The 13,866-nt window shown below is 44.1% G+C and overlaps 1 protein-coding gene across 4 annotated transcripts in view; it reads left to right on the top strand.

Moving 5' to 3' along the window:
* adamts6 (ADAM metallopeptidase with thrombospondin type 1 motif, 6) overlaps positions 1 to 11,427 on the top strand; it is a gene marked incomplete at both ends in the record, with an annotated part of 57,421 nt that extends 45,994 nt beyond the window's left edge. For all 4 annotated transcript variants that reach the window (XM_083983099.1, XM_083983100.1, XM_083983101.1 and 1 more), the window contains 6 exons: positions 1,308 to 1,446; positions 3,353 to 3,482; positions 5,936 to 6,140; positions 6,917 to 7,093; positions 9,582 to 9,738; positions 11,318 to 11,427. In XM_083983099.1, the coding sequence (XP_083839225.1) occupies positions 1,308 to 1,446; positions 3,353 to 3,482; positions 5,936 to 6,140; positions 6,917 to 7,093; positions 9,582 to 9,738; positions 11,318 to 11,427 (918 nt within the window). The remainder of the gene's footprint in view (positions 1 to 1,307; positions 1,447 to 3,352; positions 3,483 to 5,935; positions 6,141 to 6,916; positions 7,094 to 9,581; positions 9,739 to 11,317) is intronic.
* Between the last annotated feature and the right edge of the window lie 2,439 nt (positions 11,428 to 13,866).

Consider the following 13,866-nt stretch of genomic DNA (forward strand, 5'->3'; position numbering starts at 1 on the left):
TTTGATTTTGGACTTTGATCAAAGTTGTATTTTTAAACTTCAGGCTCATTTGTTGTATCAATTATTGAGCTGTTAAGAGTCTTTCACTATCCAGAAGGTCAGCGATTCGATGTCTCTCCAGTCCACAAGTGTCCTTGAGCAAGATACTGAGCTCACACTTGCCCCCCCGATGTGTCGTTGTTGTGTGTGAATGTGTGAATGGTGAGCTATCAAGCTCTGTAGCTACAGAAGCGTTGAATGAATGTCTGTGATTGGGTGAATATGACAGTGTAAATCACTTTGCGTGGTAGAGAGTAGAAAAGCGTTACATAAGTCAATTTACCATTTACCTACAATAACGGTATCATTGTCTATGCAGGAAGTCAGTAGGATTTACCTGAACTGGCCCCGCCCACTCTGCAGCTCTGTGTTGACGTGTTTCTGGGAGTTCGTGTTGTCGGTCTGTGTCCGTCCCACTGAAACCCAAACATCTGGGCACTGACCTCAGATGACCCTCAGCCAGTGGTTTGGGGTTGAAAACTATTTCTATGAAGATATTGAGAGTAAAATGTTTTGGCTGAGTGGAAACATAATGTCCTTTGATTTATTGAGTGTTTATGTCATTGTATGGGGGAGTCTGCGCGTGCACGTTAAATACCAGTCATGCACTTTTTTGTTTTATTTTGTTTTTTTTAATGCTGTTCTGCACATGATTGTCTGTTATGTGAGGCAACTGTACAGTTCCTTGCCATAATATCCAGTGGTTTCTGCCTTGACATGAATGTTGAACATACCAGACCACACAGCACCACTGGAATAAAAAAAAACAAAAAAAAAAACAGCGACCGGCCACTCGACCACTAGCCATTTCTCTGCGGCTTGCAAAGCTTTGCCGAACTTCCTCAGTCTCTGCCTCCAGCAGACGGATATAAACCCACCCGGGGCTTCACTGATCTGGACTCCTCAGGCTGCATTTAAAGTTCCTGTGATCGCTGCGTTCATGTTAACAATGGATCACATTACTATGTGTAACGTGAAAGACTCCAGCTCCACAGAGATGTTTAGCATAACTCATTGTTTTTTGGGTGTTTTCAAACACACAATTTAGCTGCGAAAGAGCCGGATATTTCTCTAAAGGAGCTGGTGGAGACAAAAATGGAGCTAATAAGAGTGAATAAAGGACATATCTCTTAGATATATCAATTTTATAGGCTAATTATGAATGGGTTTGTGTTTTTGAATAGCAAATAATCCCTATGCAGCCACACTACCTACAGTATCTCTCTCCCTCCATCCTCACCTGTTCTTCATTGTGCTCCTCCCTACAGGTTCTCCTCCAGGAGCAGAACATGGGAATACGCTACAAGTTCAACGTGCCCATCCAGCGCACAGGGAGCGGCGACAACGAGGTGGGCTTCTCCTGGCACCACCTGCCTTGGTCCGAATGCTCGGCTACCTGCGCTGGAGGTGAGTCGGTCGGCGCTGAGATCTAGTTTCTGTTGTGTCACATTTTTCACCTCGTTTGACTTTTTTAAACACATTTTTTTCCGCGTAAAAGCAGTTGCATGTCAACACAGGATCATTCCTGCTCTCCTGCAGTCAGGTGTCTGTCAGGTGCCAAATGCAAAAACACTCATTCATCATCTTTTTGCAAGCAGTTCTCATAATATACTGATTTTATTTTGAGCAGAGCAGCTTTAATCTGCCAGGTACGTGACATATAATACGTCCCCCCCCCCCCCTGATAAACAATGATTTTCTAAAACTGTTGTGTAAGTTCACATTATCAATGTTTATTTTCTTATGGGAGAAGAGGAAACTTCGACCTTCTGCTGAGCTCCGGTGGCCAGTTTTTTTTTTGTCTTTTGAAAAAGAGCACTGAAGCATTTTGGTGTTGAATACCATAACACGCTGTGGGTGTTTAAATTCTTCTTGAGTATTTCTAACCTTCTCAAATATTTAATACTTCATATCTTCATGTGTGTGTGTGTGTGTGTGTGTGTGTGTGTGTGTGTGTGTGTGTGTCATTCTGTAAATCTTCCCCAACCAATAATTCCACAAATGCTGAAGAGCAGTGTGTGGAAACCCAGTATCATAATTTGAGCTGGGTTTCCAAAATCATTACTTTATAGCCTGGAGATTCAGCCCTCTAATAAATTCAATATGTATATTTTCCATATTTTAGCCAGAGTAATGAATATGGTGTAATTTCTGTGAATGAGCTGCTCTGCATAGCTTCTGGTTTACCGAGCGGCTGCACACAGATACGGCCGCTTCTTCCAGAGCGCTTGTCCTACAAAGTCAAACATTCAAAATCTTGAAACCGCAGCGAAATGTTGACCATGGCCTCAAGAATGACTAAACCAAACCTTTTAGCCCAAAAGCAATGGGTTTCATGTAACAATAAATAGTGTTTCTTCCCAGTTGTCAAGCGTGGCCTGGACGGGTTTGTAATATTTTGTAAAAGCATGACTGAATAAGCATGTGGGTTTTTCTGAGGAAGGATTTCCAAGTCCGGAGCAGGAGTTCTGAAGCTCTGCCTTTTTAGATGGGGGAAGCACACACACGGTTCCTTTCCAGCGTCATAAACATGCCTTTGCATTGTTGATCCAAATGATCTAATTTGTGTCCACGGTGTGTCTCGGAGCCGCACGGAGCTTTAAATCAGAAAAATGTTATTTAATCATTCACCCATTCGATACAGCTAGCTCAGCTAATCATGGAGCGTTGTTTAATATATCACCACGCTAATAAAATCCATGAAAAACACCTTTTGACAGCCTTACAACTGAAACTCTTTTACCCCTGTATTTTACTTGAAGCACAGATGGGTAGGCTTTCTATACTACACACACACACACACACACACACACACACACACACACACACATCCATATCTCATTACAGCTGCCAGACAAGTCTGCTGTGGGATATGTCCCACGAGGGTCCAAACAGACCCTTTCTGAGTTTGTATGGCACACACATTCACACACACACACACACACACATGCACGCACGCACACAAAACACACGCACACACACAGTGGGAGGTGTGACACCGATACGGTAGCCCTCACTCTCTCCATTAGAAGCCAAAGTAAAGAGCTCTCCTCTCTGTAAAAGTGATTTGCCAAGATATCCTGCAAAGAATCAGGAATTTACATGTCTGGATTTACTACAGACTGAAAGCGATACCATCTCCGCTCAAACACAGCGCTCGTCGACACGCCGTCCGGGCTTCCTCCATGTTTCTGCGGGGGTTTAATGTGCGAGATCAGCTGAGCTCTATGAAGCCTTATTGATCAGCTCCCACCCTCCTCTCCCTCTCCTCTCCTCTCCTCTCCTCTCCCCTTCCCTCCCTCCCTCTCTGCAGGTTCCCAGAAGCAGGAGGTGGTGTGTAAGAGGCTGGACGACAACTCGGTGGTGCAGAACAGCTACTGTGACCCAGACAGCAAACCACCGGAGAACCAGAGGGACTGCAACACTGAGCCGTGTCCCCCAGAGTACGTACAGTACTAGTATCACTCCACTCCCCCGTCGGCCTTTATTATAACTGTCACTTATCAGCGCGCTAACAAGCTCTAAAGAGCTCGTTTCGGTGCGAAGTCCACAAACGCCTCATTCACAATGATACCGAAGCGAGAAAAACAGCGGCTCGTCTCATTTTAAGGAGGATTTTTAGGATGATAAACGACTTAAATGATGAATAAATAAACTTTAACTGCCACCGGTTATTCCATCCATTAATCAGACTTTAGTTCAGACTGTGCTGCTCCTCCTAGGGCAAAATACTGAAGCTCAAATTGCCCCTGATGGCTGCTCCATTAGTGTATGAGTTGTGCATGGTCAATAAGACTAAAATAGTGCAGTTTATTTACCATTTAAAGCATTAAAACGAAACCAAACCAGTGAATATGGAGTCTGTAAAACCAAAACAATGAGCTCTAAGAAGCTAAAACGCTCCGTAGACCTGCAGGTGAGGGGAAACTGTGTCAGGTGATAACTCTCTGCTTGGTTTGTCACCACCACCGACACCGACACCAACACCCTGCACGTTACCCGCAGACATCTGATCCATTGTTCATATAAAAAAAATATTGAGTGTAGCAGCTTTAAGTTTAACGCCTTCAAAAGAAAAAGCCTCCATAAAAACGAGGCTGACTCGTGATATTAATTTGCCTTCAATGAGCCCTGGTTGTAAAAATGTGTTTGGAAGAAAATAATGAAATAAAACGGCAGTGATTTATAACGGCATATGTTAACTATTTTCAATGTTTGCCTCGTGCCAAAAATAAGAGCCCTGAAAATAACCACCTGTGTTTGATTGTTTTGGCCTCTCCGCTCGATCCTCCAGGGGTAATATACACGTATACAGGTGGAATATGAACTTGTGTTTGGTGGCCAAATGTCCGTAAACCCCCCGCGCCGTAGCTGGAAGCGTGTCCAGACCTACTTCAATCATGTCTGTTAAAAAAAAAGAGAAAAAAAAGAAAAAAAAGAGGGATTAAATGCATCACATTAATTAGTTTCAGACTCTTTGACAATTATTTGCGTATGAGAGCGAGCGTCCGTGTCTTTCGGCGACGTCCCGGCCAGAAAAACCCGATCGTATCGTAAATCTACTGTATAAGTGGTAATTTGTTTTCATACATTCAGTCTTGGGTTATTTGTTTTCACATCTGTATTCAGTGGACGCAGACCTGTGGTATCTCATTTGTTTTGATTAATACTTGAAGGCTTGTGGCAGAGTGTGTGTGTATGTGTGTATTTAGTTACAGCGCACACATGGCATTAGTGTGTGTGTGTGTGTGGGGGGAGGGAGGGAGGCAAACACCCCCCCCCCACACACACACACCCCCTCAGTCTGCAGCCCTGAGGAAAGGCCGACTAAAGGAGAGACCGTGTAAACACGATTGTTTTAGAATAGCCAGAGTTTTATGGGCTTGAGTAATGAAAGCTAACACAGATGTTTGAACACGTTGTTAATTCTGAATGCATTCTTCCAGATGATTCAAGGGGGAGGGGGGTCGAACAACACTGGGTCTAATTCTTCTGGATTTGGTCCGGTCCAGCAGTGGACACTCAACAACGTGGTGGTCACCTGTCTGCCAGGTCACGTCCAAGCGTTTAGGTCCGAAACGATCAACAGGAAAACTTTTATTCTTTTTTGATTTTGATTAATTATCTCTGTCACTATTTAAGCGAAGAAAGTCAAACACTCTAGTTGCCCTATAATCTGAATATCTTTGGTCGACGCAACATTTAAAGACGTCACGTTGCACTCATCCTCTCTGCTGTTTGTCATTTCATAGACTAAACAATTAAAGCAACCAGTAAATGAGGTTCCTCTTTTTCTCTGCTAATAAAACGATGGCGTGACATTTCGTGAAAACACTCACACTGTGTACAGACATGAAAGCGGTGTTAGACTTCTCATCTAATTTTTGTCAAGACAGCAAACGGCTTTCCAGAAATATGGAAATTAAACCAGTCGGAGACCTCCGGGAGGGAAAAACTAAAAACACCATTGGCGCCTTTTTTTCCATTTTATAATGTGCCGTGCTGTAGTGGTAGGTGTTGTTGACATAAAGTGGACCTGGGGCTTTTTTTCGGGGTCATCTGAGGATTTGGGGCCCTTTGTGGTGCCAGGTTGTGTCAGTAATGACTCCTGTTAGCGCCGTTTACCAAACGTTCAGGCTCAAATTTTTCTTTTTACTTCAAGAAAAATGTTTTTTTCTTTGAGAGAATTAATCAAAGTTCTCATAAGTTGAGCCATGTAAGAACTTCGCACAATTAAATTACTCAAAACAAATTGAATTTAAATCATGAACTGTCGGATCAAAGAAGTAAAGTTTATAAATCTGATTCTCAGTCGTGTGAACATGTTTCAGTCTGGACTGAAAAAAAACTGCCTTCATATATAATAATAAGGTGACTTATTGGATTTTCCTTCCAGGTGGTTTATCGGCGACTGGTCGGAGTGTGGGAAGACGTGCGACGGCGGGATGAGGACGAGGACGGTCCTGTGCATCAGGAAGATCGGCCCGGCTGAGGAGGAGACGCTGGAGGACACGCACTGTCTGACCCACCGACCCATCGAACGCGAGTCCTGCAACAACCAGTCCTGCCCGCCCAAGTGGGTCACCCTGGACTGGTCCGAGGTACGATGACAACGATGATGACGATGATGATGATATCCTGAAGCTGTTTTCTTTTGAAGATCTTCTTCTTACTGGGGAGGGGGAGGGAGAGGAGTTGTAGAACGAGGGGAATGATGTCCCACATACGTACTGTATGCACTTGCACTTTCCACTGCAATCCTGCATTTTTACTATTACCATGGGCTATTTATTGTCACTTTTTATTATTTATTCTCTATGCACTCATTTTATGAACTGACCGGTTGCTGTTGAATGATGATGTTTATTGTTTATTGTGTGGCTAAGAAATTGAATTTCTTTCGGGATAGATAAAGTATCTATCTATCTATCTATCTATCTATCTATCTATCTATCTATCTATCTATCTATCTATCTATCTATCTATCTATCTATCTATCTATCTATCTATCTATCTATCTATCTATCTATCTATCTATCTATCTATCTATCTATCCATCCATCCATCCATCCATCCATCCATCCATCCATCCATCCATCCATCCATCCATCCATCCATCCATCCATCCATCCATCCATCCATCCATCCATCCATCCATCCATCCATCCATCCATCCATCCATCCATCCATCCATCCATCCATCCATCCATCCATCCATCCATCCATCCATCCATCCATCCATCCATCCATCCATCCATCCATCCATCCATCCATCCATCCATCCATCCATCTATCTATCTATCTATCTATCTATCTTCCTACCTTCCTACCTTCCTACCTACCTACCTTCTTCTTACACCTCCTCTTTCTATTGCAGTGCACACCTAAATGTGGCCCCGGCTACAAGCACCGTATCGCCTTGTGTAAGAGCAGCGACCTGACCAAGACCTTCCCGCCCGCCCACTGCCCGAGCCTCAACAAACCTCCGGTCCGAATCCGCTGCAGCCTCGGGCGCTGTCCTCCTCCACGCTGGATCCCTGGCGAATGGGGACAGGTAGGAACAGGCGCACGGCACGACGACACGACGACACGACAGCATGACAACGGCACCACTTGATCTCAGTGATCTCTCTGTCTCTCTTCTCCCCAAACAACAGAGAGCGCCGGTTAATCCTTTAAAAGGACAGCCACGATGTTTAAAAGACAAAAGATGCACAGATAGGTTCCATGTGTTGGTGAATGGTTAATATAATTTACACCTGCATGACATTCAGGCCTGTGATGTCAGTGTGTGTGTGTGTGTGTGTGTGTGTGTGTGTGTGGGTCCAAGTGCTCCAGCAGGCCTGGAGTGTGTGATCAGTGGCAGTAATATCCTCCTGGCTGTTTGAAGTTTATCTCTGCCTCGGCCCAGGCCTCTCTATCACTTCCAGGAACACGATTTAGAGGAAGGCCGAGGAGGAGGAGGAGGAGGAGGAGGGGCACTCGCCGGGTTCACCCTGACATGACTTAGTGCGCTCAGCAACACTCTCTACAACACAGCTGACTCATGTTAGTGAGCGGACGCCAGAGAAACGTGCGTCACAGAAAGAAAAGCTGTATCCACAAAAAAAAAAAAAAGTACGGCTTGTTATTTTCGTGGCGTTTGTTAATAATTTGGTGTAAAAGTGGAATTTTTAAACACTTTGCTCTGATGTTTAGAGGGAACGGCTCAACACGGCGCTCAACCGCTCGCTGATGTCACAGCATCTGCGTTGTCCACAGAGGTCAGAGGTGAAAGGTCAAGCAGTCAGCAGCAGGCAGGTCTGGGGTCAGACAGCTGTCCCTCGTTGCCGTTGTCGACGAACATCAGAAACGTAACGCTTTTACAGATCAATCGGAGGAGCCAATACGGGTTGTAAACAACGCAGAGCCGACTGATAACCTCGGTGCTCCGCTCCATCAAAGAGCGGGCTCCTCGCCACGCTGAGTCGGGGTTAATACCTCGCAGAGCAACAGCTGGAGTCGGCTCTTACGCAGCACTTTCTCATGCACTGCAGAGGTGTATGTGTGTGTGTTTCAGTGTGTTTCAGCGTGTGTGTGTGTGTGTGTGTGTGCATGTGCAGTCCTCTCCTCTCCCTCTGTCTTTTTTTGGCTGTAATTATAAGCTTCGGCCTCACAGCGACTCCGTCCCTCGGAGCGTCAGAAAAGAAGAGGAGAGAGAGAGAGAGAGAGAGAGAGATTGTAGCCAGCTACAGAACGAACGCCTGGTCTCCAGGGCCAAAAGGTCACCGGTTCAAATCCCACTTAAGTCACACCACTGACGTACACCATCTGTCATGGCTGGCAGCGGGCCCTAATAAAGACTCTCTAATTGGGAAGGGATGACATGCGGGCTCACTGATCTGAGGCGGCCACAGAGGATCAGTGGAGGTGACAGAAAGCCTGGTAGTTCTCTCGGACTCACATCACACACTCGAACATGGGCACACACACACACACACACACACACACACACACACACACACACACACACACACACACACACACACACACACACACACACACACAAATACACACACACATAGGCAGTGTGACGGCTGGCAGGTGTGTTATATCTCAGTGCTTCCAAAGTAGATTAATTTTGAAGATTTATTTGAGGCTTGTGTTTTGCCCGAGGTGTGTTGGCACCTTCCTGCGGGAGTTTTAACGGCCGCCCATAGAACCAACCTAAGCTTTTTATGTCGACTGGCACGCGGACAGAAGTCAGACACAGATCAGATATGCAGGTGCACATTTTGAGTTCGGCACACAACAACTTTTCCATGTTAAAAAAAAAAAAAAAAAACATTTTCTCACTTTTGCTATGTGGGTCAAATCGAATCAAGTTGAAGCTAAAAATGCTTTTGTGTTATTTATTATAAGTAAATAAAATGAAAATACAGGAAGGGAAAGAAAACTTGGCACACCGACTGAAAAAGTTTGGGTGAACCTTAACGAGAAATTCACATTAAACAGATGACGGACTGAGACGTATTTTCAAAGACAGTTATTCTTTCCATCCTACAGACGCTATAAATAATGTCAATCCAATCATCAGTTGAAGGGTTTCCAGGTTTTAGCCACTTTCTAGTAATGGCCTTTTCTGCTCGCAGCGCTTAATAGATGTGGCCTTATTACTTCATCTGAGATGATTTACCCCCGTCTCCTTCAGTCATGTCTAGCTGGTTGCAGCTCAGCTCTTAGTCTGCGAGGAATTAGAGAGGAATTCCTGAGGAGAAACGAGAGGTTTCTCTTTTTCTCTCACACATACACAAAAAAAGTGAGTCTCTCTTTGTGCAGGGAGAGAAACTTGCCTTGGTTACCTCCGAGCTGGGAAACACAGTCAGGGGACGGTGACTCTGGCTGATTGGTTTTGCGTGATTGGATCAAGTCGTGTGATGTATGTGCAGGAATTACTCCAAAAAGTGGGCTGAATGTGATGTCAGAGAAAAAGATGGTCCTCATTTACCTTTGCCACAGTTCAACTGGAGAAGACGCCTGACGCCTGACGTTTTCTGTTACAGTGCTCGGCGCAGTGCGGCCTGGGTCAGCAGATGAGGACGGTCCAGTGTCTGTCGTACACCGGGCAGCCGTCGAACGAGTGCGCAGAGTCCCTCCGGCCCACCAACATGCAGCAGTGCGAGAGCAAGTGCGACGCCACCCCCATCTCCAACGGCGACGGTAAGACGAGTCCGCCGCCCCGCCGTCGGCTCTCTGGCTCGATGAGTCGTCTCCTCGCGGTTGTCATCACGCTCCAGAGGGAAAATGTGTTCAAACCCGCAGAGGCAGATGGTTTTGTGTGAATAACCTATTGTGCTGCATGTGCATTGCTTTCACACAAAGCCCCGAGTGAAAAGGTTATAAACTGTCTCTATCTTCATCTTCGCTGTTCTACTATGACCTAAACACGCTTGGATGACACACTCCTCTACACTTTGCCAGCTACATTAATCTTTCCAGTGAGGTTGGCTCCTGGTCAAAGCGAAACAGCTCGAGCCTCCATATACACTTACACATGATGGATGGCTATTCAGATGCATAGAGAAGGGCCTTTTCGATTAGGCTGAATGGAAAACGTGAGCAGCGTTTACAGGCTGGCTAATGGGATTAGCTGTAGGCTAATTGTTCCTTTACGGACAGCAGTGAGGCAATGTCTCGTTTCATTTGGCTCTGTGGAGGCAGGGGCCAAAGCCTAATAAGGGAAGACACTCTGATCATGATAAGGCATTTAGAGCACTGGCTGTCCGGCATCCAGCAGGCAAGTTAGTGTGTGAGTGTGTGTGTGTGTGTGTGTGTGTGAGTGAGTGTATGAGTTTGCATCGTAGGGATGGCAGACAGCCCAGTTAGTGAACGAGGCCAGGATCTGTCTCAGTCTTAGCCTCTGTGTCCAAGTATAGTTGCAGTGTTTTACTCTGTCAGAGGCCCGAGGGAGATGCACCAGCCCCGAAGCAGCAGGTTAACCCTCTAGTTTTTTTTGCCTCTGCGGTATTATCATTAAACATCTGCGTCACGGTGTTGAGCATCTCGCGATTTTCCCCCCCTAAAAAAATACATACAGGATGAAGAAATATTCCATTTATTGGACAATAAAAAAAATATATTCCCAAGTTCCAACTGTACGTCCTAATCAAGGAAGCGAAAAGACAAATGTTCTGGCTCCTTTTTTCGTCAAATGCAAGTAAAAATGTTTTTGGTATTACTTTATATTAGAGCGAAACATCTGTACATACTGCAGAGTGTCTGTCAGTCTTGGAAAGTATTTAAGAAACTGAATTTAGTTTCCTCAGTAAAAAAAAAAAAACTGTTGGCAGTAAAGTTAGTTATAAAATGTTTTCGTATCCGATTGCGGGCTGTCAAGAGTCATTACAAACCTATAAACTTAAATCTGTAGTTTTTGATGTGGATTGTGCTGCAGGAGGATGGAGGATGTTTAATTTATTCTGTGAAACTCAACGTGGTAACAGGTATAAAGAAGATTTAAAACACCAGGGAGTTTGGGGCCTATGGCAGCGTCGGTGTCCTGATAAATAACACACATCAACAGTCACATATACAGTAACACAACAAAACAAGACCAGAAATAAAAGACAGAGATATTACTTGACTATATTAATAAACACTCACTTTCCCTATGATGTTTCCAGCCTGCACAATTAGAAAAAGAAAAGAAAGTTTCCCCCTCTCATTTGTGACAAAACGTAAAAACAATTCATTTAAAACATATTAAAATGAACCTAAATCTCTTTTCTTCTTTCTCCAGAATGCAAAGATGTAAACAAAGTGGCGTACTGTCCGCTGGTGCTGAAGTTCAAGTTCTGCAGCCGGGCGTACTTCAGACAGATGTGCTGCAAGACCTGCCAGGGCCACTGACCTCTGGAGCACAAGAGCGAGACCCAGTGAGAAAGAAAGAAAGAGGGGAAGAGAGAGAGACAGAGAGTGAAAATGAAAGAATGGCAAGGAAAAGATGGAGGGAGGCTGATACAGCAGCACTGAAAGAAGAAAACAGGGCAGTCTGGAAACCCCAAACTCTGGACCAATGGACGATGGACAAAGAGATCTTCTGGTGAAGAAGAAAGGATTTCCCTGTTTGTCACATGTGTTGATCCTCCTGCCCTGCATCATGGTGGCATCCAAACCACTGCTCAGCTCATAACGCTGACACAAACTCTTTTATTTTTTTCTGTTTATTTTTTATTTTAATTTTCACTTCTGTGAAGTGGAACTTGGAAGATTATTTGTTGGTGATGTTATTTTTATTATAATAATAATTATTGATATCATTGTTAGTCTTCCTCCGTGTTTGTTGTTTTTATGAATCCAAAGTGCTGGACACATCACTCACAGAGGATGTACACCCCGGAGACGGACAGACGGAGGGGAGGACTCCTCACCAGAGGAGGGTGGGTGGGTGGGTATACGGTTGGGGGGGGGGTGGGAGTTGAACGTGTCGGACTCCTGTCTTATGGACAACTGTGATGGTGCTATTGGCAGGAAGACTCTTGGCTTCGGTGCACTTTTTTCCCCCCCTCATGTAAATACTATTATTTACAATTTACCGCTCAAATACGACAGAGAAACCCCATCAGTGTACTGTATATTTATTGTACAATTCCAAACAGAGCTGAGATATTGTCCTCTCATCATGTTTTTGTCAAGATAGTAGTCTACTGTCATGGAAGGGAATGTAATGTGATTGAACTTCAATGTCTCTGTGCTGGAATGAAAATATTACATACTGTAACATACGTTAAACCCTTATATACTGTAAGGATTTGTATATTATATATAGTGTTAATCCCGGACCAGAAAATATCACGTGGTTATAGGAGTTTTTTTTTGTTTTTGTTTTTTGTTTTAGGTCATTTTCTTTTCCTTTTCCCCCAGACGGGTGCCTTAGTTCCTGATACTCCAATGATAGTTCACCCAGTGTCAGTCCAGAGTTTATGGAGATATCGTGGCCACATGAAAACACTGTTACCAAACTGGCCTTTTTTTTTTCTTTTTTTTTAACTAAACATCCTCTTGAGGAGCTTTCAGTTCACTATTGAAGGATTCATTTTGAAGGAGCATAAAGCAGCTTGTCCACTGGAACCACAGTGCAGTCGCTATTTCATATTCTTCGGTTTGTTTGTGTCTTAGCAGCAGCGAGCAGAGAGGTTTTAAGTGTGTGTGTACGAGTAAAAAAGGAATATTTTGGAGAAATTGGTGCTTTTTTGCCACGAGTTGGATGAGAAGATCGATACCACTCTTATATTTGTGTGATGCAAGAACCAGGAGACGGTTAACTTAGCTTAGACTGGAAACAGAGGGAAACGACTTTTAAAAAATGGTTAGCTACGATGCTAACATAAACAGCCTAAATTAGCCTCCTTTATCGTCTTAGTGGCAGTTTGTTACTTAGTGGAACAAGATGTAAACAGTTAAGCTCTGGTTTGCACGTTTGTAGTGCTCTTAAATTTATGTTGCTATGACGCTACAGCTATCGGAAAATGAGGAGACAGGGCGCCGCTAGCTAGTTAACATGCTAACTTTGCTTGCTAACTGACTAGAAATTACGTTAAAGGAACGAAACTTGAAAATAAAATTGTTTTCGTTTTACACCACTGGAGACCCTGTTGGTGAGTAAAGGAATTAAGTTGGATGCTGAATTTAAACTGTTAAAGGGACAACGAGGAGTTTTGGAAAGCTAAGTGTTTTCACACTACATTTCCCATGAGCCTCCGTGCACACGGTGAAATTCTTGGACCGGTGCAAGACGGACGAAAGCGAAAACATTTGGCAAGAATGTTTTCATTGATCAAGAATGAAAGTTGGAGGTTCGAAGACGATCAGATACCGTCGACCATAAACGGTGATTCGGCGGCGTTATTCCCATGACCCGCCGGGCAGCGTCCGCAAAACTGAAAGTAGGAAATGCTGGGTGAGCCAACCACCAAATAATAACAAAATAACGATTAGACAAAATGATATATTTATCGAAAATTGACGTAGATTCTTCCACATTAATATGAGACTTTTTTATAACCAAATACAAACTCCTCATTGTCCCTTTAATCCTAATGTTTGCTACTTCGCAAAACGTACAACAGCTAATGTAGCAGCTCAACACGTTACATCTCCTTCTCCTTCTGTAAATGTGATAGCTCTTTGTTAGGCTATCACATGATGATCATTTCATGGTCTTTCAGGAAGCTGACTTCCCCGCTGCCATGTAAATGGGATAAAAATAGTTCAACCATGATTCTCCTGGATTTCCCAAATGTAACTTTGACCAAGCATAAATATAAATTCACCGTCTCACAGCTGCTC

Source organism: Trachurus trachurus, assembly GCF_905171665.1.
Source record: "Trachurus trachurus genome assembly, chromosome: 12".
Taxonomy (NCBI): domain Eukaryota; kingdom Metazoa; phylum Chordata; class Actinopteri; order Carangiformes; family Carangidae; genus Trachurus; species Trachurus trachurus.